At 38.8% G+C, this 26,510-nt stretch overlaps 2 protein-coding genes across 7 annotated transcripts in view; both read left to right on the top strand.

The window, feature by feature from the left end:
* KMT2E (lysine methyltransferase 2E (inactive)) overlaps nt 1-26,510 on the top strand; it is a 102,018-nt gene that overhangs the window by 25,782 nt on the left and 49,726 nt on the right. For 4 of the 6 annotated variants that reach the window (XM_080665911.1, XM_080665908.1, XM_080665910.1 and 1 more), the window contains exons 2-3: nt 1,432-1,504; nt 4,994-5,178. In XM_080665911.1, coding sequence (XP_080522037.1) covers nt 5,108-5,178 — 71 coding nt within the window. In that variant the 5' untranslated portion in view covers nt 1,432-1,504; nt 4,994-5,107. The remainder of the gene's footprint in view (nt 1-1,431; nt 1,505-4,993; nt 5,179-26,510) is intronic. The other 2 variants (XM_080665909.1, XM_080665907.1) reach the window with 1 other exon arrangement.
* Nucleotides 6,932-7,776, top strand: LOC308245969 (BBSome-interacting protein 1-like; the record flags this gene model as incomplete). Its single annotated transcript, XM_080663846.1, has 2 exons — nt 6,932-7,149; nt 7,746-7,776. The coding sequence occupies exons 1-2, from the start codon at nt 6,953-6,955 to the stop codon at nt 7,774-7,776; spliced, it is 228 nt and encodes a 75-aa protein (XP_080519972.1). The 5' UTR covers nt 6,932-6,952.

The following is a 26,510-nucleotide window of genomic DNA, read 5'->3' as shown; positions in this document are numbered from 1 at the left end:
ATCAATCAGGTAAGTGCTCATGGAGCACTGTCTGATACTAATACTAACCCAGTTGGAGAAATACCTAATTCATTCTGCTGTCAATTTTTTTAAAGTGTTTTAGAATCTGATATTTGTTCTGCTGTTTCAATGATCAGGAATAATTTGTTAATGTACTTGGACTAAGATTTAAACTGTAAGATTGTCAACCTAACCTACCTCCATTTGAGTTGAAGCCTAGAATAGTGAAATGACCTGCCCATAGTTTCATAGGTAGTAACTTGGTAACAGGTCTTGGTCAATCAGTATTATTTTTATTATACTTCCAGTCAACTGCTAGAAATAAAAAATCTTAAGTGAATATGGGGGCAGTGTAATTTCTAATCCTCCTATATAATAAAAGCCTAGTATGCAAATCAACCAAATGGTGGAATGACTGGTGGAACAACCCATTGCTATGATGTGCACTGACCACCAGGGGGCAGATGCTCAATGCAGGACCTGCCCTCAGGCCTCAGGCCAGCCAAGATGGTTGCCAGTGGGGATTCCCGCTATTGCCCTGCTGGTTGCCCCGCAGAGGGAGGCGACTGGCAGTGGCGGTGGGGGGGTGGTGGCTGGGCTGGCGAGTGGGTGGCGCCACGCCACCAAGGCAGGAGACCCCAATCGCCCCACGGGTTGCCCCACACATTGGCCCTGATTGCTAGGGACCCTACCCATGCATGAATTTTGTGCACTGGGCCACTAGTTTATAATGAAATCTCTGGTTTGTGGTCCCTTACAATTTCTTTCAAGTTTCTTTAATTCATTTCTATTAGTAATTTCAGCCCAAAATTCATCTCTTCATTCTCTTAGTGATACATGTCGAAAATATAAACATTGTGTAAGGTGCTTATAAAGGACAGAAAGGTAATAATAAATAACCCTTTCCTCAAAGAGATTATTTTAGATTGGGCACTTGTATTTGTAATGTTGGAGGAAAAATTTCCTTGTATTTTCATCCTATCTGTCTTTGAGTATCATATTCATCTTTTCAGTAGTACTTTTTGTTTTTTGAACTTTTTAACATAGTCTTAAAAACAGCTTTAGTCGTTCAATTTTTTTTATAAGAGTGTTTTCTAATTTAATGGCTTTTCCTTGCTTTTTATCTTGTTTTTCCTACTTTAGGGTTTTGTTTATTTTGGTATTGTTGCATTGTTTTGGCTAAATCTGTTTTTAATATTGTATTTTTCCAGTTTGCTTTTAGTTTGGTTTGTTTTCTAGCTTTAGTTGTTGCCCTTACTTGTGTTTACATTTATAAGTATAAAAAAGTAAAGAATAAATTTATTTCCTTAAGAATTAGCTGCTATATTTGTGTGAGTCCCTTTGGTTTTAGGTGCCATGTTTGACAAAAGTACCTATAATTTTATGCCATTTAAAAACAGCTCAATATTCCTATGTTCACTTGGTTTCTAGGTCTATTCTGGATAGCAGGTTTTGTGAAGACATTTATTCTTTCTTGGACCTCAGATTTACCAGACATCTCATGGTATTTCCTTTTATATTATTTTTGTAAAGGTTGTCATTTATTCTCAGTGTATTTTGTATATATTTTACTTGCCAGTTGGATAACTAGTTTTTTTTTATTCACATATAAGATGTGAAAGCTTTGTGCTAATTGTTTGGATTGTATTGTTGTTCCTCTATACATACTGTGTTATAAGCTCACATCTTTTCTGCTTACTACATTGGTTTTCTCTTTCTTATTTTTTTAAGGCACAATTTTTTGATTCTAATGAATTTATGATTTTATTAAGTATCAACTGGATTTTTAAACTGTGAGTTTCCTGGGTATAGAGTTTTTGATATAGTGAAGTTATTTGCCAACTTAGGGTCTCAATAGATATGACCTCTTGTCTTCTGACCTCTTGTGAGCAAGTTACTGAGTTCTCTATTGAATCAAACTCGGAGTCTGTGATTCTGTTTCAGATGTGGTGATGTGTCTTTGTCCTGGGGATGAGCTGTGTTTTTAGAGAGATGCTTTTCTGGAGAAGGTGTCATATAATTGTTTTTGTAGCACTTAATTGTATAGGTTGGTAACTCATTTGATTAATGAGGCCAGAGCTGCAATTTTACCCCACGTGCTCTAATTCATTCACCAATATTTTGTAGAATAGCTTTTATGTTCCAAAAACTGCACGAGGGCTTGAGAGACAGGCAGTACTCACACAAATATAAGCTATTGTCTGAAATAGGCTTATGACAAACTCTTTACTGATGTTTAAAAACAGCTTAAATGTAGTGTTTTTTGAGGATTGTATATTTATATAAAATAGGGTGTGCTACTAAGTACATACTCAAAAAATATTCTTTTAGGTTGGAAATATTCAGTTACTTAAAAGAATACACAATGATTGGATTTCTGCTTCCCATTTTTTGTCTGGCTTTAATGTTTTTCTTGATTTTATTTAGAGAGAGAGGAAGGAAGAGGCATAGAAACACTGATGAGAGAGAAACATCAATCGGGAATTGAGCCCCCAACCCGGGTATGTGCCCTGACCGGGAATCAAACTGGTGACCTCTTGGTTCATAGGTTGATGCTCAACCACTGAGCCACACCGGCCGGGTATACCTCTGGTTTAAAAAAAAGCAACTAGATATTAACAGCACCTGTCTAAAATATAAGATTTCCTATTAATTTAACATAAAGATAAGTAAAAGAAAACATCTACCAACTAGTTGCTACCAGGAGGAAGAAAATACATTTTTTAAATTGTAATTGTTATCTGTTATTAGGTCCAAGTTTCCAGCATTTTAAAGATATATAGAATGACAGTTGAATAGAATAAACTTACAGTTTTGTATATTGCTTATATTTTGTCATTTGGAAATTTTATAATTTTATAGCTTTGTGCAGGTTAATAAATATGGCTTTTATGAAGTAACTCTAATATGGTGACAGGTGCAGAAAAGAAGGTAGGACATTTTCCCTTTTTCTCCTTCTGCTTTAATTGTTTTTTAAGGACTATTTATTTAAAAATATATTTTTTTATTGATTTCAGAGAGGGACGGAAGGAGGGAGAGAGATAGAGAAACATCAATGATGAGAGAGAATCATTGATTGGCTGTCTCCTACACGCCCCACACTGGGGATCGAGCCCACAATCCGGGCATGTGCCCTTGACCGTAATTGAACCTGGGACCCTTCAGTCTGCAGGCCAACCCTTGATCGATATCCACTGACCAAACTAGCTAAGGCTAAAGGACAATTTTAATTTGATGGATCAAGCCATAAAAAACATGGCAAGTAGAGAACCATAATTACTTTATTTTAAAAAATTATTAGAAAATTCTCTTTAAATGAGAACTAGAGAGTTTTCTATCCACACTTTTCTTTGTGTGTGATGATATAAGTGATAGCCACATAAGAGCAACTTTTCTTATGTGGCTATCACTTATTGATTGCTAATTGTGTTTAATGCACTGTATGAAGTGCTTTGCATTCATTATTTCCTTTTCTTCACAGAAACACTAATAAATCCCCATTTTATAAACAAGGAACCTTATGCTTAGGTTCAGTGCTTACATTTTAAACTTTTAGGTACAACTGCCTGTTATTGTATACTAGAGGCCCAGTGCACGAAATTCGGGCACGGGTAAAGTCCCTAGGCCTGGCCAGCGATCAGGGCCTTCCTTCCCCCGGCTGTCAGCTGGGGTTTCTTCGTTCCATGTTGCCCCCTGGTGGTCAGTGCACATCATAGTGAGTGGTCGAACTCCCAAGGGGGCAATTTGCATATTAGCCTTTTATTATATAGGATTTTTATTATAATAACTTGTAATTTATTAGCTCTTCCCTAGTTTAAAAATAAAGACTGGCCTTCTTGGAGAATTGAAACCACCATTATCACCTTATTTCCCTATTTTGGTATTTTCCCCCATAAGGTGTGAACCCACAAAACTCCATCATCTTTTAAATAGGAATTAACCCTGAGTAGTTATTCTCAAGCTTACTTGTAAAAAATTAAAGATAAACATAAGAATTACTACTTGAAGAAACTGCTTTTCATTATTTCAGGTATAACATGACAGGGACAGTTTTGACTGTTGATCTTTTTCTGTTTATAGGATTATCTCTATCTGTTTTGTTCCTGAGTTGTCACTGCTGAAAAAATTTTGAGTAGATATTCCACAAACAATATATATAGCAGGTGTTATATAGTGAGTTTAGATTTAAAAGATTGATGTTGAAACTGAATATATTTTTGTTACTATGGTAAATTTGTTTAAAAAGACACACTTCAAGAATATTAGTTTTCTCTACTAGTGATCTGTAAAAAGGACATGGAGAACCCAACCCCCTCAATGTACATGTATTTCTGTAGTATGGAAAACATCAACCACTGTAAAAACAGTTGATTTTATTACAAATAAAATAGCTTTCCTTTATATACATATATAGAGAGTGGAATTGATTAGAATCCTGGTTTTATCTCTTAAACTGAGCAAACTTGGTTAAGTTATTTAACCTTTTTTGCTGTTGTGTCCCTTAGTGGTAAAGTGGAGATTCCTACTAGTATCTCAGCATTGTGGGGATTAAATAGATCATCCATGTAAAAGCTTAGATGCTGCTTAGTCCATAGTGAATATTCAATATTTGTTAGTTTATTGTTAGATCACACTGAACAAGAAGACTTGTTTTTGGATACTAGTGCTGTAAGAAATTCCATTTGTCTTTTAAAATGAATAATATTTGTTGGTTCTTCACTAAGGAATATAAGTAGTAATCCTTCTTTTGGCATTCTAAGTTCATTTCCTAAGGAAGATTATGACACAGAAACTTTCTTTTTATCACATTCACATAGCTTAATTCCAGAAAAATAAATGAAATTGACTCCCTGAGCAAATTCTAATTTGTATCAATATTTTAATAAAGAATGCTTTCCTCATGTGTTTTATTTACTGTTAATTGTTAAAATGTGGCTGTTGCTAGGACTAGGAAGAGAATTCTTAATTTTTTGTTCTCTTTTCTTTTAAACAGGGTTTGTGGATGCACTTAGATGTTTGCAATGAGCACTGTGGCTGGCATGCCCCAGTGTTTTGGATACCAATGCATAGGACTCCATAGTAATCGAATTTATCAGAGGCGAACGTCATGAGCATAGTGATCCCATTGGGGGTTGATACAGCAGAAACGTCATACTTGGAAATGGCTGCAGGCTCAGAGTAAGTATTTAAAGATTTTTGGATAGGGCAAGGCAAAATATTTCATACAATTATTTTAGCACAACCAAGCAGTACTTGATTTGCATTTGTATTTTTCTCACTTTAGACTCTTGCCTAAAATAAAATATCAGAAGGTAAAGGCAAAAATCCCTTTAACTAAAATTACTTTTATAAATAACTTTTGAATCAAAATGATGTATCTTTTTCTAATTCTTTTTGTCTTTTTCATTTGCTAATTGTTGACATCAAGAATCAATATATAATTGGTTATTGTTTGTTTAGATTGTAAGATTTGTCGTGTTTAAATTGGAATATAATTTAGTTTTAAATTTGAATCTTTAATATCCATTTAAACATGGGTTTTTTTAAAAAGTTGAGTAAAAATAAAAATTCAGGTTCTTTTTAAATAAGAAAAAGGGAGTGTTTCCTGCTGTATATTTATTTTGACATTTTTTGCTTTTATGGGAGCCATTTCTGATGAATTCAGTGAAAGGTTCTTACCTTGCCTCTAGACTATTTGGTCTAGGTGGTTGTGTGGACAGATTTTGTTTTGTTTTGTTTTTGTTTTTTTTAATAACCAGCCACTTCAATACTAAGTTATTGCCGTGAAGATTGAGTGGTTATTTGTTTTTGGGAATTGCAAGGGGTTCAAGTGACAGTGTTGGAAGCTGAAGCATGGAAAGATTCATATGTTTGTTCTCTGATTCAATACATAGTTGCTGAATGGGACTCTTTTTGACCAGAAAGTGGAAGTTAATGGAATTTAAGTTTTAAGGAAATTTATTTTAGGGCTCCTAGAACTGGTGAATGGAAAGGATGAAAAGAATTTACTGTTCTTTTGCTGGCATTTCAAGTGGCCTAGAAGTATTTTTACCACTCCTTCTGCCATTGGAAAAGACAGATGCTCTCTAATATTCTTACAATATACTATACAGTCCATTTAACTGTATGATTATTGTAATATAGTATTTAAGAACCATTATGTTATTTTTGGTACTAAAATGTATGAGTTACTTTTGTTGTAAAATAATAGATTCCCAAACAAGGCACTCTTGTAACAGTTAATTACTGCCCAAATAGGGATACTACTGAGAAAGGAAAGAATCTAGAAGCAGGGCTTGAGAGGCAAGGGGTTCCAAGTCTAAAGTACTAGTCTATCTTAATGTAAACATCTATCTTTGAGATGCAAATCCGTATTTGATAATAGTTATAGGCATTTATTGGTAATAATAAAAGATTCCTTACTTATTAAAAATAATTCAATTGTCTTTTAAATTAGCCTTTTAAGCAATTAATACAAGATATAATTTATGAAATATTACTTATATACTAGATAGGGATTTTTCTAGTATACAATGTGAGATACATTTATCTGTGCCTTGTTTGAATGTCTAATATGGGTACTATAAGGCAATTCATGATGAAATTATGAAAACCACATAATTATACAGTTAAAAGAGAATGAATAATACATTGAAAGAGCAATATCAGAGGGAGAGAGAGAAACATCAATGAGAGAGAATCATTGATCAACTGCCTCCTGCACATCCCCCACCAGGAATCAAGCCTACAACCCGGGCATTTGCCCTGACCTGGAATGGAACTGTGACCTCCTGGTTCATAGGTTGATACTCAATTATTGAGCCACATTGGCCAGAGAGAAGGGAAGGAGGGGAGGGAGACAGAGAAAAACATTGATCAATTGCCTCCTGCATACACTTTGACTGGGGATCAAACCTGCAACTTAGGAAAAACTATATCCCGAAATTCAGATATGGCAGAAGTGAAGTCCATGTTCCAGGAAGTTCTTCCAAAACAAGGACAGTTGTCTGTGGAAGATATAACCACAATGGTGCTGTGTAAACCCAAACTTTTACCCTTAAAATCACTGACTATGGAAAAACTGGAGAAAATGCAGCAAGCAGCACAAGAAACAATTCGCCAACAAGAAATGGCAGAAAAGGACCAACAGCAAATGACTTGCTGAATAACTTACCACTTTCTAGCTATTAACAGTAGCTAGAAAATAATCCACCTGTATGCTGAAAGTAGTATGTGTTAATAAAACTGATATTCATATAGGTAATATAAAATACCCAAGACTAGTGAAACTTGTATGGTTTGTAATGAATATAAGCCATTAACAAAACTAAAAAAAAAAGAGCAATGTCGAGGATAGCTTCCTGCCTATGTTCTTTACTAAGTACATTTATAATGTATAGAATATAAGTATGATTTATGTTATGGAGCCAAATCTTTTCTGGTATAAATACGTCCATTTTTATTATTGAAAAATTATCAGTTTCTAGGTAATGATACAATGACAGTCTTTGAAGTAATTATTTTAGGGGGAAAATTTTTTTATTCCGCATACAGGTATGTATCACTTGGGCATAGTTTCCCCCACTCAGTGGACACAGAAAATATAGCTGGTGCCAGTTTTTATTATGGGACAACCATTAGTGTGTTTTTTGGTTTGATTTTCAAATTTTTGAATTCTCTTTTCTTTAGTATAAAACCTGGAAGCTTAAAAAGAGCCTTAAATCACATTTTTTCCCTTCCCACAGAAACAGAAAGCTTTTGGAACTATTTTCATAAGAACATTTGATATAATTAACATGTTGCTTCCTTTCAATTTCAAATACATAATCAAAAGATACAGTCTGCTCAAAGAAGGGTGTATGGGACTTCCCTGTACATTTTTTTGTTTACCTAGTGTGAAGCTACTTAATTTTTTCAAAATAAGATGTTTTTTAAAAAGAGAATTACAATTTATTGTACTAAGGTGGTTATATACTGTTATTAATTACTAGAGGCCTGGTGCATAAAATTCATGCATGGGTAGGGTCTCTAGGCCTGGCTGGCGATCAGGGCCAATCTGTGGGGCAACCAGCGCAGCAATTGTGGGGGGCCCCGCTAGCACCTGCCTTGGCCAGCCTGGCGCTGCCCACTTGCCGGCCCCGCCAACTGGCAGCAGGGTGGTGCCAGCCCGCTCACCGGCTGGCCCCACCCCTGATTGCCCTGCTGCCACCGGTTGCCTCCCTCTGCAGGACGACCAGTGGTGCAATTGTTGGAGGTGCCTTCTGGCACCTGCCTTGGCTGGCCTGGGGCCTGCAGGCTGGGGAAGCTCCTGTGTTGAGCGTCTGCTCCCTCGTGATCAGTGCATGTCATAGCGACCAGTCATTCACCGATTGTTCCACTGTTCGGTTAATTTGCATATTAGGCTTTTATTATATAGGATATGTTAGTTACTTTAAAGAGAAAAGATTGGCCCTGACTGGTTTGGCTCAGTGGATAGAGCGTCAGCCTACGGACTGAAGGGTCCCAGGTTCCATTCCAGTCAAGGGCATGTACCTTGGTTGCGGGCACATCCCCAGTAGCGGGTGTGCAGGAGGCAGCTGATGGATGTTTCTCTCTCATCGATGTTTCTAACTCTCTATCCCTCTCCCTTTCTCTCTGTAATAAATCAATAAGATATATTTAAAAAAAGAGAAAAGATTGTACAGTTAAAATATAGTATATCACTAATAAATTAAACTGATTTAAAATTTAACACAGATGGACCTGGAAATTATGCTAAAATGAAATAAGCCAGTTAGAGAAAGACAAGTACCATATGATTTCACCTGTATGTGCAATCTAATGAACAAAGTAAACTAACAAAGTGGAGACAGAGTCATGGATACAGAGAACAGACTGACAGTGGTCACAGGGCAGGGGATGGGGACTAGGGGAGATGGGTGGAGGCATTAAAATAATGAACACAGACAACAGTATGGTGATTGCCACAGAGAAGGAGGGGGTGGAGGGAAGTAGAAGAGGGTAAAGGAGGGATAAGTGGTGATGGAAGGAGATTCAACTTGGGGTGGTAAACACAAAATACAATATACAGATGATGTATTGTAGAATTGTATACCTGAAACATATACTTTTATTAACCAATGACACCCTCCAAAGTTTTAATTAAAAAAAAAATTAAAGAGGGTTTGGATTGAAGATGTGATTCTTTTTGACTCCCAATTTCTGAGATTACATTTTTACCATCTGTATTTTGCTGTAGTATTTGGTAATAATTTCAGTGTCACTAGAGCCACCTGTTAACAGAATCTATTAATTTGTTGAATTGGTTGCGCACTATTAGCCTGAATTTATATTATTGAAGGTACTGAAATGTTTTGCATATAATGAAATGTTTTCAGTAGCTTTTTATTTATTCACTAGAGGCCCAATGCACAAAATTCGTGCAAGGGTAGGCCGTCGCAGCCCCGGCTGCCTCGGCCCTCGCAGCCCCGGCTGCCTCGGCCCTCGCAGCCCCGGCTGCCTCGGCCCTCGCAGCCCCGGCTGCCTCGGCCCTCGCAGCCCCGGCTGCCTCGGCCCTCGCAGCCCCAGCTTCTTCCGGAAGGTTGTCTGGACGGTCGTTCTGCTGTTCAGCCGTTCGGTTGATTTGCATATTATACTTTTATTATTATAGATTCTTCACTAGTGCTCAACATTTTTGCTTATGGTTTCTTTACATTTAATCCACTATCAAGAAACTAATACTTTCTGCTACTCTTCAAGTGTTGATTTGCTTATCTTAATTCAGAAGTATTTTCACTTAAATATGGTTTTGTTTTAATATTCAGAAGCCTATTTTAAAGTACTATCCTAGCATTGTTTAGAACTATTCTTAGAATGATGCTGAATTTCTCATTTGTTTCATACTTAATCATAAACAATTTTTTCACTTGTGATACTGAATACAGAGTTCACTATACCCATACAACTCTCTATGACATATTGTATAATATCTCTTAACCATCCCAGCAAAAATTCAGGCAGGCATGATTCCCATTTTACAAAAGAAATGCAGCTCAAGGAGATTAACAAATTTACCTAAGACTACATAATTAATAAAAACTGGAGTTAGGTTTGAACCCAGGGTTGCTTAGCTCTAGATCCATGCTGCCACATAGGTCAAAAGAGCCAGGTTTTGTTAAAGATGAGTAAAATGAAGCAAAATACCACGTGTGATAAAATGAGGACAATTGTTACACAAAACCTGTTCTCCATTTAAAAATTTTTCTTGTATACTAGTGTAATGAATCTAATTTTATTATGTCTTTGAAAAATAATAGATCATAACAAGGATGAAAGAAATGGAAAGTTTTGATCACAAATCTGAAGGAGCATGTGGAGAACTTATGGAGATCTTTTACACCAATTATTATAACATTTAGGGAGCCAGTTTATCCATGTGCCATTACTGATACCCAAGTGTGTGTTATTGAATGTTTTAATATTAAAAGTAAAATTAGAGGTTTTACCTAAAATACTGGTATAAACTTCTTATTAAAATTCAACTATATTTTAAAGGTTTATTACAGGGAAGAAATTAAGTTTTTGATGAGGAAGAAGGAATTATAAAAGTCCAATTTCTGAGGTATCAGAGCTTATTTAATTATTCTATAAATTTATTTTTCTCTAAATGCCACTCTTAATTTAATGATTAGCACTTCTCTTTTTGTTAAATCTTAAATTCAGTTCACCTAACTTAAATATCTGCACTAAGAATGTATAATGTGGCTTGGATGATAATTTCTGATGGCTTTTTAAAGAAAATGGATATCCTCCTATATAATAAAAGGCTAATATGCAAATCAACCGAATGGCGGCATGACCAGTTGCTATGATGTGCACTGACCACCAGGGGGCAGACGCTGAACATAGGAGCTGCCCCTTGGTGGTCAGTGTGCTCCCACAGGGGAAGTGCCGCTCAGCCAGAAGCCATGAGCTGGGCTCACTGCTGGCGAGCACAGCGGCAGTGGCGGGAGCTTCTCCCGCCTCTGCAGCAGTGCTAAGGATGTCCGACTGATGGCTTAGGCCTGCTCCCCATAGGAAAGTTACACAAAGCCTTTGAGTTCTGGGAGCGGGCCTAAGCCTTCAGTCGGACATCCCCCGAGGGCTCCTGGACTGCGGGAGGGCGCAGGCTGGGCTGAGGGACTCCCCGAGTGCACAAATTTCATGCACTGGGCCTCCAGTTTTGATATAAACAAATAAGATTTAAAATTTGTAAAGTGGTCCAGAAAAAATGGCAACATTATGTTAATTACTGTAAACAGAATGGTAGTTGTTTTGTCTTCTAAGTTCTTGACAATAATTTAGAACTAAAACACATTTGAAAATAGCTTATTTTCATTTTTAAGAATGGAAATATTGCATAAAAATTTTAATGACCAGAAATCCTCTCCATATTTGTTAAGTTTGTGAAGTAATGAAGATTAAATGGTATATATTCAGGATTACCAGAACTCAAAGGCTTTGTGTAACTTTCTAATAAAGCAACACATACTACCATTTTGTAATACAAAAATGAGGTAGCCCTGGCCGGTTTGGCTCAGTGGAGAGAGCGTCTGCCTGCGGACTCAAGGGTCCCGGGTTCGATTCCGGTCAAGGGCATGTACCTTGGTTGCGGGCACATCCCCAGTAGGGGATGTGCAGGAGGCAGCTGATTGGTGTTTCTCTCTCTCATCGATGTTTCTAGCTCTCTCTCCCTCTCCCTTCCTCTCTGTAAAAAGTCAATTAAAGATTTAAAAAAAAAAAAATGAGGTAAAGCTATTTACCTCAAGTCGCTAATCCACAGGCATAAATAGCACTCTAATCAATTTTACAGAAATGGTGGGGACAATTTGGTGGGGAAAGTGCTAGACCAACTTAAGAGATCTAGGCTTTAGCGTTTTCTTTACTATTATAGCACCATATATTATAGCTTGTTTTCTTAGCAGGATTTGATACTATTGACTCTTCCTACATTTGGCTTTAGTGGTTTTCTTTTTCTTTTAATTGTAGTAAAATATACATAACATAAAACTTACCAGTTTAACTATTTTTAAGTATACGATTCAGTGTCAAGTACTATCAGTGTTGTGCAGCCATCACTACTGTTTCCAGAGTAAATATGTAAGACTTGGAACAATATGGTTTCTGTTGTAGCTACTCAGCTCTGTTGTAGTGGAAAGCCAGACAGTATGTACAAATGAATGGGCGTGACTGTGTTCCATTAAAACAGTGGTTCTCAACCTTCCTAATGCCGCGATCCTTTAATACGGTTCCTCATGTTGTGGTGACGCCCAACCATAAACTTATTTTCGTTGCTACTTCATAACTGTAATTTTGCTACTGTTAATGAATCGTAATGTAAATATCTGTGTTTTCTGATGGTCTTAGGCGACCCTGCTAGTAGTTCTCAACCAGTGAGCCTTGACCCACAGGTTGAGAACCGCTGCTGTAGAGCCTAAGACCATCGGAAAACAAAGATATTTACATTACGATTCATAACAGTAGCAAAATTACAGTTATGAAGTAGCAACGAAAATAATTGTACGGTTGGGGGTCACCACAACATGAGGAACCGTATTAAAGGGTCGCGGCATTAGGAAGGTTGAGGGCATTAGGAAGGTTGAGAACCATTGCATTAAAACTTTATTTACAAACTTGGGCAACAGGCTGGGTTTGGCTCGGGGATCCTAGTTTGCTGACCTCTTGTTTAGAGAGAGTGAATCTTGAGGGGGTGCAGTTTCTAATAAAGAATACCATTTTTCTCTGATTTAATTGGCATAATAAAGCAAGTACTACTAGTTCAGTGGTATGACTTGCTTTAAAATTATAGCAACATCCTTAGCCGGTTTAGCTCAGTGGATAAAGCATCAGGCCTCGAGGTGATGGGTCCTGGGTTTGATTCTGGTCAAGAGCACATACCTTGATTGCAGGCTTGATCCCAGTGCAGGAGGCAACTAATGGATCACATGGATGTTTCTCTCTCCTCCCACTTTCTCTAAAAATCAATGGGAAAATATCCTCAGGTGAGGATTAACAACAACAACAAAACAAATTTTAAAAATAGCTAAAATTGTAACAACAACTTGATAAGAATTTCTTATTAGAAATATTTATTGAGGGCTTATTATATACCAGCTACTGTTTTTAGGTGCTGGTGACACAACTCCATATCTAAAATCTTGTATTCATATTCAGATTGTTTTTCCTCTTGTAAAATGGAAAACAACACTTTTCTTATTGGAATCCTGTTCTTAAACTTGCCCTCTGGATCTCATCCCCTCTCACCTTTTCAAGATCTTGATACTTCACTCTTGCCTAATGAAGTATCTTCAGTTTCTCTCTATATTAGATCATTCCCATCACATAAATATGTTAAAACAAAACTCCTGTCCCTTTTATTTATTCTTTCATTTCTCTGTTCCTCTTATCAGCAAGCTCCCTGAAAGAGTTGTTTGCACTCAACATCAGGCTGCACAACACCCCTATAACTACCCATGTTGTCATAGTAATTGGTAGTCTTTTATAATTTATATAGATTTCTCAGAATTTGATGTAAATAACCACTTTCTCCTAATAGAAAGATTTAACTGTTGGCTTTCTGGGTAGTACACTTAACTGGGCACACTCTTATTTTTTTGCTTGATTTCCCCCCATATCTGGTTTTGTTTTGTTGTTTTTTTCCTCCAGGCTCATCTTTTTCTTTAAATAACTCCATCTCTATCCAGTTGCATAAGCCAAAACCCTAAGGTGTCATTCTTTTTTATTAAATAAGAAGTTTATTTAAACAATAAGAAGCTTGACTTGAAGGGAAAACTATCTAGGATTCATTTCTTTTAGAGTAATTTAATCCCTACTGAAAGATAAATTGGCCTACATATAACAGCTGTATACAAAAAAGTTATAAGATTGACCTTGGTTTTACAGACTCAAATCTCAGAGGGAAGGCAGGTGTGGGTGGGTGGGTGGTAAGAGATTAACCAAAGAACTTGTTTGCAAATATGCATAATCCATGGACTCAAACAATAGTGTGTGTGGTGAATGTCTGTGGAGCAGGGTGGGGGTGGACTAGAAAGGGTCAATGGGGGAACAAGGGGACCATATGTAATACTTTCAAAAATAAAGATTAAAAAAAAGAGAAAAACATTAAAATTCTCCAATCACACAGGTATGCAAGGATTTTTATGTTGTTCTTTTTATGTTGTTAACCAGTAAGAGCAAAATATCTTCCTGGAATATAAAGATAAGAGCTGAATGAGCATGCCACTAAATACTCATTTACAGAACAAGTATTTTTCCCCATTCATCTCCATTAGATATAGATCAAAATATACCATTGGCCATTTAGTTTTCAAAAATGCAAGTGTTTGTGCACCTGCATCAGTTACTTTATGTACAATAAAGACAAGAGAAAGGGAAAAATGAAAGAATTGAGAACACTATACTGTAGTAGTCAGAATGTGGTGGAATCAAATTGCAGTTTTCTAATTGAGAATGTCTTGGTCTGGAGGAACAGAGTTCTGAGTAAAGTAGCAGGTCCTCTTTTTAGTAGACACCTCCTATCTGCTGCTGGAACACATCAGTTATATCTTCATCCTCCATTTCCAGCTATTCAGTGTGTCTGTTTCATTGGTTGGCTGCCCGTCAAAATCAGAATCTGATATGCCTCATTGACAAACCCTGTGGTTCACAATACACTTTCATTAGTTTACTAAGTGGTGTATACCTCTCAGTCTTAAACTGTACCACAGAACCATTCTGCCCCACCACCTTAAAATTAATATGATCTTTGTTCTCAGTCTTGATTCCTTCCCCATGGCCAGCTCAGGAGTCTCCTCAGCTGCTGCTTTACAGAAGAGGTACAAGGTCCACACTGAAGAAGCACAAGGAGCTGCAGAAGGAGGAGGCAGCAGTAATGGAGGAGGGAGAAGGGTGCACCTTCATGGGTTATGCCATAGGCAAACAAGTTCTTTGGTTAATCTCTTCCCACTCACCCACACCTGCCTTCCCTTCATTGCTCCTTTTCCCTCACCCTCCACGTCTAATTCATTGGTCAATCCTATATTTCCCTCCAAAACACACTTAGAATTAGTACAGTTCTTTCTATTTCTAGTCCAAGTCTTTGCCGTCTCTTGTCTGGACACTGCAGTAGTTTCTTTTGTGCCCCCTACAATTCATTCTCTATGTAGAAGTTATTGTGATTCTTCTGAAGCATAAACCAAATCACATAGTTCTCTCACTTGAAAACCTTCCAGGGATTTTTTTTGTTTCACTTAAAATAACAGTTAAAATCCTAACTTCTTTTGGTCCCAAAGGCCCCACTTCTCTAATCTCTACTCAATATTCTTCTCTTAACCTATTTCCCCATATTGATAATACTAGAGGCCCGGTGCACGAAATTCATGCATGGGGCGGGGGGGGGGGGGGCGGTGTCCCTCAGCCCAGCCTGCACCCTCTCCAATCTGGGACCCCTCAAGGGATGTCCGACTGCCCATTTAGGCCCGATCCTATCCAGGACTGCTGGCTCCCAATCCAGGACTGCTGGCTCCCAATCGCTCACCTGCCTGACTTCCTGATTGCCCCTAACTGCTTCTGCCTGCCAGCCTGATTGATGCCTAACTGCTCCCCTGCCAGCCTGTTTGCCCCTAACTGCCCTCCCCTGTAGGCCTGGTCACCCCTACCTGCCCTACCCTGCAGGCCTTGTCACCCCTAACTGCCCTCCCCTGCAGGCCTGGTGCCCCCAACTGCTCTCTCCTGTAGGCCTGGGTCCCCCCCAACAGCCCTTCCCTGCAGGCCCGGTCGCCCCCAACTTCCCTCCTCTGCCAGCCTGGTCACCCCTAACTGCCCTCCCCTGCAGGCTTGATCGCCCCCAACTGCCCTGCCTTGCAGGCCCGGTCCCTCCCAACTGCCCTCCCCTGTTGGCCTGATCGCCCACAACTGCCCTCCCTTGCAGGCCTGGTCCTTCCCAACTGCCCTCCCCTGCTGGCCATCTTGTGTCCACATGGGGGCAGCCATCTTTGACACATGGGGGCAGCCATCTTGTGTGTTGGAGTGATGGTCAATTTGCATATTACTCTTTTATTAGATAGGATAGAGGCCTGGTGCACAGGTGGGAGCCATCTGGTTTGCCCTGAAGGGTGTCCCGGATCAGGGTGGGAGTTCCCTTGGGGCATGGGGTGGCCTGGGTGAGGGGCCTGTGGTGGTTTGCAGGCCGGCTATGCCCCCCGGTGACCCCAGTGGAGGCCCTGGTATCTGGGATTTATTTATCTTCTATAATTGAAACTTTGTAGACTTGAGCGGAGCCAAGCCTCCTTCCTGCTTGCTCTGCGGCTGCAGCCATTTTTGTTGGGATTTATTTATCTTCTATAATTGAAACTTTGTAGCCTTGAGTGGAGGCCTAAGCCTGCCAGGGTGTGCGGAAAGCTTGGCTTCCTCCATTGCTGGGGAAACCCAAGCCTCCTGCTCACTCCGTGGCTACAGCCATCTTGGTTGGGTTAATTTGCATACTCCTGATTGGCTTGTGGGCGTGTCTTGTGGGTGTAGCGGAGTGGTGGTTAATTTGCACATCACTCTTTTATTAGATAGGATTTTCCTTGTTCTTTGAACATTCTCAATTTGTACATGCCTCAGGGCCTTTGTATTTGCAGTTTCTTCTGCCTGGAGTATTCTTTTCTTAGCACAATCTTAGCTAAGCTCAAATATTAACTTTCCAGTGAAGCCTTTTATCTTTACACTGTCTAAAATAGTATCTGAATAACCTCTCTGCAATTATCTTGTTTTATTTTATTATTATTTTTTTTATCATTGTGCTCAAATACAAGCTTCATGAATACAAACACCTTATCTGTTTTATAATAGGTTACTATATCTTCAGCCTGGCATATAGCAACTGTTGAGTCATAAATTATATTGCTTGAGTGTCCCTTGGTTTATTATACAGGAGTGATTGTTGAATGCTCATATCTTAGCTAATTTATATCTGTTTAGGAGAGACAAAATTAAAGCTAGATATACAGTGTGGGGCAAAAGGAGGTTTACAATTGTGAGTATGTGAGACAGTTTATTCTTGGATTGTATTATTATTTATTTACTAGAGGCCTGGTGCACGAAATTCGCGGGGTGTGTCCCTCAGCCCAGCCTGCTCCCTCTCCAATCTGGGACCCCTCTCACAATCCAGGACTGCTGGCTCCCAACTGCTCACCTGCCTGCCTTCCTGATTGCCCCTAACTGCTTCTGCCTGCCAGCCTGATCACCACCTAACCACTCCCCTGCCAGCCTGATTGATGCCTAACTGCTCCCCTGCTAGCCTGATTGCCCCTAACTGCCCTCCCCTGCAGGCCTGGTCACCCCTAACTGCCCTCCCCTGCAGGCCTGGTCCCCCCCCCAACTGCTCTTCCCTGCAGGCCCCGTCACACCCAACTTCCCTCCTCTGACAGCCTGGTCACCCCTAACTGCCCTTCCTTGCAGGCTTGATCGCCCCCAACTGCCCTCCCTTGCAGGCCTGGTCCCTCCCAACTGCCCTCCCCTGCTGGCCATCTTGTGGCGGCCATCTTGTGTCCATATGGGGGCAGCCATCTTGTGTGTTGGAGTGACAGTCTATTTGCATATTACTCTTTTATTAGGTAGGATTACTGTATTATTTTTCATATGAGCAACTGTAAAGCTCTTTTTTGCCCCACCCTATATTTTATAGCTTCATTGCAGAAAGTTGTAAAGGGCTATTGAACAAAATATCCCTTGTACGTAAAAAAAAAATCTTACACAATTGGTGGGATTTCAGTGAGTTGAATGCTGTAGTTCTTTACTAGTAAAGTAGCAGTTCTAGTTAGTACCTATTTCAGGAAGCTGGGAAATACTAAAAGGCAGTAGAAAAGTAGCAGAATTAAAAGAGGAACTAGAGCCCTGACCAGTGTTGTACAGTGGTAGGCTCATGCACTGAAGGGTTGCAAGTTTGATTCCCAGTCAAAGGCACATTCCTGAGTTGCAGGTTTGATCCTTGGCCCTGGTCGGGGCGCATGAGGAAGACAACCAATCTGTCTCTCTCTCGTATCGATGCTCCTCTCTCTTTCTCCCACCCCCCTCCCCTTCTTTTATTCCCCCTCCCTTCTTTTCTCCCACTCTGTCTAAAAATCAATGGAAAAAATACTTTCGGGTGAGGATTAACAAGAAAAAAAAAGCAACTAGAGAGGAATTGAAGTTTATTACATACGTTATCTGAGTAACTGACTATGTACTGACCATGATAGACTACATTAGGAAAATGTAGAAATAGGAGGGATATAAAGTTCTTCAATATAAGAAGTTTAATGCCCAGCTGGTATGACTCAGTGGACTGAGCATCGAACCATGAACCAAGAGGTCACAGGGTTCGATTCCCGGTCAGGACACATGCCTGGGTTTCAGGCTCGATCCCCAGTAGGGGGCATGCAGGAAGCAGCCGATCCATCTCATCGATGGTTTCTATCTCTTTATCCCTTTCCCTTCCTTTCTCTATAATAAATTTAAAAAATATTTTTTTTAAAAATCAACTTTCTCTTAAAAAAATTTAACAAGTGGTAGTATTTTTTTAAGTGATTATATTTTGACTAGGATATTTTAAATCACACTCTTGATCTGAAATGAAATTTCCCAGATCATATAGTTAAAAGTAAGAGTTTAAAATATGGTTTTCTCAACTCTAGAGTCTATGTAAAGATCCTTTTTGGAAGCTCTATGGTATGGTAATGTGAAAAATAGGCACTTGAAGCTGATTCAAGCTTTGTGTGGCTAAAGAGCCAAATAAAAGATTCTGTTATAAAGAAAACAATCAAATAAAATGTCTTTCAGAATTCAGAATAGTCTATTAAGGGGAAAAGTAGATTCAAAGAAGTTTGGCCTATCATTTAATAACTAGAAATTCAGTGGATGAAAAGATAACTTGAAGCATATTTGGGAAATGACACTAGTTTGGTAAAGTTTTTTAAACTTTACCAAACATTATAAGAAGGAAGGCTGCCAAAGAATTATTGGGAGCTTCTTGTTGGTAGTGTAATTAATAGATTCAGAGATTAGCAAGAGTTAAGTCTTCTTTTAGTAATAAAATAGTTTAGTTTTTCATTTCCACATGGTCATTGAAAGCAACTCAGTGTCAGATGCATTTAAAAGTGGTTAATGGGCACTGTTCTATACATAATAAAAATTAATGTAGATAAATCATCAAGGTGGGTTGGTCCTATACTTGATAATGAAAGGAACTTAAGGATTGTTCTTGGCCTTTTGTCTAAGATCAAGTGGAAGGAACTTAAGGATAAAATTACAAAATTATTAGTTGTAATAGCAAGTTGCACATTTTAATAATCCCTTCTTAGATACAAAGTTAACCAGTTTGTACCCTGGCCACCATACACTCATAAGGATCACTTTGAAACTATACAGAGTACTAAGCTTTTCAGTAGAGCAAAGAACTGAGCAAAGGTAACTTGTTTGTAAATGGAGAAAGGGGAAGAAGTCTGGGAGACTATTATCCAGCTGGTATGGCTCAGTTGGTTGGATGTGGTCCCATGCACCAAGAGGTTGGGGTTCGATTCCTGGTGAGGGCACATGCCCATGTTGTGGGCTTGATCAATCCTCAGTAGGTGTGTACAGGAGTCATTTGATTGATAGTTTCTCTTTCATTGATGTTTCTGTTCTCTCCCTCTCCCTTCCTCTCTCTCTAAAAATATGACTACTATTATGAAGAGTCCCTGTGCCTACCTCGGATGGCACTACTATAATCATTGATATACTTGTTTTTTCCCCCAAACATCATTTTCTTGAGAAGAGCCACTTCTTTCACGTCTTTATTTTTTAATTTCCAGCATGTTAGTGTCTTCTACTTAATGTGTTCTCAAATGTTTATGGAATGAATGAAAATTGTATAATTGTGAGTTTCTTGAAGACAGAGACAGTGTCTTATCTTTATATCTCATAGTCCCTGGCAAACATTAGGCTCTTTATTATGTTGGTTTAATCAGTGCAAGTCAAACTGAGGTCTGTGATGTAGTCCCCAAAGGGCTCTGAGTAATAGGAAGTTAAAAATTTTTGCTATTTTAATTTTGAGCTAGAAAACATTTATGTTCAGAGTCATCCTGGATAACTGCCACTTCCTATGGAATACTGCCATGAAATTTGTGCAGGTTCTTGAATTTGTATTCAATGGTTTTGGTACACAGAACACCTAACGTCCTACTTTAACATAATGTTTCCAAGTCTACAAAGAAAAATCTCCTTTTCTCTATCATAGGGGTTTGTATATTACTTAATTTTTTAAAAAACAGCGAAATAAACACTACCCTGAAGTCTAACTGACTTTTTATGGTTCTTGAAGACTCCCCGTGCCATTTTTTCTGTCTTTTTGCATATGCATGGATATTGTCTTTCTCCATCATTACTTGTTTTTTAATTAATTTTTTTTTCAGTAGAAGATACTCTTGGTATAAAATTCAAATATTCAAAGTCCTATATATCTTTCAGAAGCATTCTCACCTTTAACAAAACCTCATAATGTTATTTCTTATCCTTTCCTGTTACTCAAGTAGGTGTATCCTTCTCTTGAACCCCCTAGAATCTAGATCCTAAAATCTGACCTTTTTCAACTCCTTCAAGGAGGTCTTTCTAGATTCAACTAAACATTTCAGACTTACAAAACTGGCACTAGTCTATATGGTATGTAGGACAAGAGCCACAACTTGTCAGAGATTAATATCAGATGTTGCTCTCTATGTGAGACCATGTAGGAATACAGTCCGCCATCCAGGAACCATTTTCTTTGGCTTCTAAGGTGACTTAGGTACAAGGAGAACAAGATCCACATTGGACTAGTGTGAGAGTCTCCTGATTTTGAAGTCTCATGTCCCTCAGTAGCCAGTATTTCTTGCCACAAGCATAGACTTCTAGGTTCCTTCAAGGGACATGACAGTTAGGAATTACTGCATCTTGGGGAAGTTTTGTTCTGTGGTATCTACATCAAGTATTTATAGTTTTTCCAGTCCAGTTAAAATTAACTTATCAATCAAGGGCTATTTTTATTAATGTACCTAGCAATACAGCAAATTACATTATCAGGTTTTTTTAGTGAACAGAGGTAGAAAGTTAACTAATTATCAAAATCTCACCCTAGCCCAGTGGTCGGCAAACTCATTAGTCAACAGAGCGGCAAACCGCGGCTCATGAGCCGCAGTTTGCTGACCACTGCCCTAGCCTGTTTGGTTCAGTGGATAAAAAATCGGCCTGTAGACTGAAGGGTCCCAGGTTTGATTCTGGTCAAGGGCACATGCCCAGGTTGCAGTCTCAATCCCTAGTAGGGGGCATGCAGCAGGCCGCCGATCAATGATTATTTCTCATCATTGATGTTTCTCGCTCTCTCTCCCTCTTCCTCTCTGAAATCAATAAAAAATATATTTTAAAAAAAGTCTCATGCTGAAGAGGAAAGGTTTTTTGTTTTTTAAGTTTTCACTTGAGTATATGTTTTGATTAATTGTTAGAAAGAAAAGGAGAGAGAAACATCAACGTGAAAGAAAAACATTGAATGGTTGCCTCCCATACCTGCCCCAACTGGGGATCGAACCCAAAGCCTTTTGGTGCACAGAACGATGCTCCAATCAATTGAGCCACCTGGCCAGGGCAAGAGGAAAGGGTTTTGTTAATCATTTACCTATACCTTTTTCATGGCATTATCCTGTTGGTGGTTTTTGTATACCTGTCTCTTTTTGCTAACTTACTGCTCCTTCCAAGATCAGAATCTCTTTGAGGGATATGAATATGTTTTATATATTTTTTTTATTCTCTCCAGCATCTAAGAAGGTACCTTAAACATGTAGTGAACATTATCATAGAACTTTATTGTGTTACAGTTTGTGTACTCCTTTGACTGTAAGTTAAATCCACCAAAAAAACTGAGACAAATTATGTGAATGGGATTTATAGATGGAAACAAAGTGTAGGGATGAACTTTGTGTTCCTTTACAAAGATTTTTTTAAAAATATGTATTTATTTTTAGAGAAATAGGAAGGAAGAGAGTTAGATAGGAACATTGATGAAAGAGAAACATGGATTGGTTGCCTTCTGCACAGACCTCACTGGAGATTGAGCCCGAACCCAGATATGTGCCCTGACCAGGTTTGATTCTTAGTGCATGGGTCAACACTCAATCACTGAGCCACACCAGCTGGGCCCTTTACAGAGTTTTTGAGTAAAATAGTCACTTCTCTCCAAGGAGCTCACATACTACTTTTTGGTTCAACATGTTGGATATTTAGACTGTGTGAACAATGAATCTAATGCATTGTGTCAGATCTTGTTAATATATGTAAACATTACATACATATATATAGTATTAAGTATTCCATAAAATTGTATGGATTTTTCATTGACATGTGTAAGGCTAAATATATCTTTATATAGCCCTTTTAAAAATCTTTGAAACCAGAAACTTTAAAGTTGTTAATTTAAAAACAATTTAAACATTTATAATTTTTCTGCTGCCAATGACAGTGATTCCTTGCTTATTAGCTTTTGTATTGAAATTATGAATGGTTTTAGCAGAAATTGGAACTAAAACTAGTACATTAATCCCATTATGTTACACCATTTTCTATCTATATTCTATGTTGCTTATAGTAAATAACCTTTTCTGCAGTAATAGATCCTTGTCTCCTGGAGTTTATAATGTCAATAAAAGTTTTAGGAAAGTAATGTATAGAAAAGTGATGTATGCATATTGCTCTGTATTCCTGTTAGGTTAATGATACATAAATGTACAGTGTAACAATAAAACTTATTTTATTTTCCTGATTAATTTAATGTCCTGAATCACCAACCTAGAATTTAAAAACATTATTATATCAACATTACAGGTTTCTGATTACAGATTATATTTCTTTTATTATTATTTTTACTTTTATTTTTATTGACTTTTTACAGAAAGGAAGGGAGAGGGATAGAGAGTTAGAAACATTGATGAGAGAGAAACATCAATCAGCTGCCTCTTGCACGCCCCCTACTGGGGATGGAGCCTGCAACCAAGGTACATGCCCTTGACTGGAATCGAACTCGGGACCTTTCAGTCCACGGCCCAACGCTTCATCTACTGAGCCAAACTGGTTAGGGCCAGATTATATTTCTTGATGTAAAGTTTATTGTTCTAATATGTGAAAAATTCAGATGTATGTATGTACTCAACTTTAAGAAAATATATTTTAAAAATCTGCTTTACAAAAGAATTACAAGGAACCATTTTATTTCAAGGCACCTATTTCAACATAATTTTGGGAGCTCTGGGCGTAAACAAACAAACTTGCCCTGGCTGGTTTGGCTCAGTGGACGGAGCGTTAGCCTGCGGACTGAAGGGTCCCCATTTCTATTTCAGTCAAGGGCACATGCCCAGGTTGCGGGCTCAATCCTCAGTAGGGTACGTGCAGGAGGCAGCCGATCGATGATTCTCTCTCATCATTGATGTTTCTATCTCTCTCTCCCTCTCCCTTTCTCTCTGAAATCATTAAAAATATATTTAAAAAAATTAAATAAACTTTATAAGGAGTTTAGTACATTACATATTTATAGCTTAATTAAATGATTTAAATATTAACAATGTTTTGACATCTTACAAATTTATTTATTTAGAATATGTCTGGCTAGACTCATATTTGGAACCACTTGTTGAGAGAGAGAGAGGAATGGAGAGTGAGAGATTTGTTGTTTTCCTTATTCATACATTCATTCATTGGTCGAGTCTAGTATGTGCCCTGACTGGGGATTGAACCCGAATCCTTGATGTATCGGGACAATGCTCTAACTGAGCTACTGGGCCAGGACCACTTAGAACCACTTTATTAGAAGTTTGAATTATTGTAGAGTTAAGTTTTTAAAATAATTTAAAAGCAACTTCAGACTGAATAGTCAGAGTTACATTTGGGTATTTCTGAACAAATAAGTAGTGTTACACATCTGTATAATGCATAATAGTTGAGAAAATTCTTTTTCACATTCTTTGTATCATTTGAGCTTCATTTATATTGCTGGAAAGAAGGTGAAGTACGGGTATATTTATTTCCACTTTACAAATAAGAATTCAAATTCAGAAATATCCATTGAATGGCCAGCCTTAGACATGTAAGTCCCAATCTGTATTCTTTCTACTGAAGAAAACGTGTTAATTTTGATGGAGTTTGGGAGAGAAAATAAATGCATGTGAGAAGGTGGTGGGCAGCATACAAAAATATTACATAAAAAGTACTACATTAACAATACAGGCCCTAACCGGTTTGGCTTAGTGGACAGAGCGTTGGCCTGTGGACTGTAAGGTCCCAGGTTCGATTCCAGTCAAGGGCATGTACCCTGGTTGCAGGCACATCCCCAGTAGGGGGTGTGCAGGAGGCAGCTGATCAATGTTTCTCTCTCATCGATGTTTCTAACTCTCTATCCCTCTCCCTTCTTCTCTGTAAAAAAGCAGTAAAATATTTTTAAAAAACAACAATACAGTAAATAAGTGCTATAGGAACCCATCTACACTAATAAAAGAGAAACATGCAAATTAACCATCACTGCGTTACACCCACCAGCCAATCAGGAGCAAGTATGCAAATTAACCCAAGTAAGATGGCAGCTGCCATGGAGCTGGAGCGAGCAGGAGGCTTGGGTTGCTCTCGGTGATGGAGGAAGCCAAGCTTCCCGCCCGCCCTGGCCTCCGCTCAAGGCTACAAAGTTTCAGTTATAGAAGATAAATAAATCCCAGATACTTGCTTCCAGCCAGCCCTGGCCTCTGCTCAAGGAGGCACTGAAAATAAAAAAAAATTTTAAAAAAGGGGCTGGGAGCTGGATTGCCAGGGGGCATGGCCAGCCTGAAAAGAGCCCTCAGCTCCTCACCCAGGCTGGCCACACTCCCATGGGGTGAGGGTCCCCGCTGGGGGGCTTGGCCAGCCTGCAAACAGCCATCAGCCCTCACCCAGGCTGACCAGGCACCCTAGTGGGGACACCCACCCTGAAGGGGGTGTGGCCAGCCTGCAAACAGCCCTCAGCCCCTCACCCAGGCTGGCCACACCCCCATGGCCCAATCCCTGTAAACGGGCAGTCGAACATCCCTCGAGGGGTCCCAGATTCGAGAGGGTGCAGGCTGGGCTGAGGGACCACCCTGTGCCCCCGTCCCCCCGCCGGGCACGAATTTCGTCCACCGGGCCTCTAGTAGGCTTTATAAAATTACTAGAGGCCCAATGCACAAAATTCTTGCAAGAGTAGGCCTTCTTCCCCTGGCTGCCAGCACCGGCTTCCCTCTGGCACCCAGGACCTGGGCTTCCTTCCAGCTGCCGACAGGCACTCGGGACCTGGGCTTCCCTCACAGCCCCAGCTTTGTCCGGAAGGTCATCCGGAAGGACATCTGGAAGGATGTCCAGTCTAATTAGCATATTATGCCTTTATTATTATAGATTATTATAGATCAGTGGTTGGCAAACTGCGGCTCGCGAGCCACATGAGGCTCTTTGGCCCCTTGCATGTGGCTCTTCCACAAAATACTACGGCCTGGGCAAGTCTATTTTGAAGAAGTGGCGTTAGAAGAAGTTTAAGTTTAAAAAATTTGGCTCTCAAAAGAAATTTCAATCATTGTACTGTTGATATTTGGCTCTGTTGACTAATGAGTTTGCCGACCACTATTATAGATGATGAGTTGAAGCAATCAGTAAAGTGCTCCTTAAAGAGCACTTTGAAGTAAGCCTTGAGAAACGTGTTGAAATTAAAGGGTTAGGAGAGATTCCACAAATAGATGTTTAGAAATAGAAATGCTGAAGACATCTTCCTGAGTTGGGAGGAAAAGAGATAGTATACCATTCCTCCAGGTACCCATTGTGTAAAATATATTAAATGTAAGATTTAAAAATAACTTGGGGAACTTAAAAACATTTTTTAGTACAGAAATACAAAACTACATACAGCATTAGGGAGAATAGTATAATTATCTATCCCAAGTGGCCATTACTCAGCTTTAGCATCATTCAGAGTTTTGACAACCTTGTTTCCTCTATCCTACAGGGTTTTTTTGTTTTGTTTTGTTTCTTTTTTAAAGATAAATGTGTCTGTTTTACCATGTGTTTTTTTTTAAATATATTTTATTGACTTTTTACAGAGAGGAAGGGAGAGAGATAGAGTTAAAAACATCGATGAGAGAGAAACATCAATCAGCTGTACCACAACCAGGTACATGCCCTTGACTGGAATCGAACCTGGGACCCTTCAGTCCGCAGGCCAATGTTCTATCCACTGAACCAAACCGGTTAGGGCTATCCTACAGTTTTATTTAAAGTATTTTAAAGCAAGTCCTCACATCTTTTTACCTATATATTCTTCAATGTACATCACTAACAGATAGGGACTTTTTTAAAAAAACCACAATACTATTATCTCAATATTATAACAATTAAGAATATTTCCTGCCAAAACCGGTTTTGCTCAGTGGATAGAGCGTCGGCCTGTGGACTGAAGGGTCCCGGGTTCGATTCCGGTCAAGGGC

Source organism: Plecotus auritus, assembly GCF_963455305.1.
Source record: "Plecotus auritus genome assembly, chromosome: 4".
NCBI classification, from domain to species: Eukaryota; Metazoa; Chordata; class Mammalia; order Chiroptera; family Vespertilionidae; genus Plecotus; species Plecotus auritus.
This window is presented reverse-complemented; position numbering and strand designations above follow the sequence as displayed.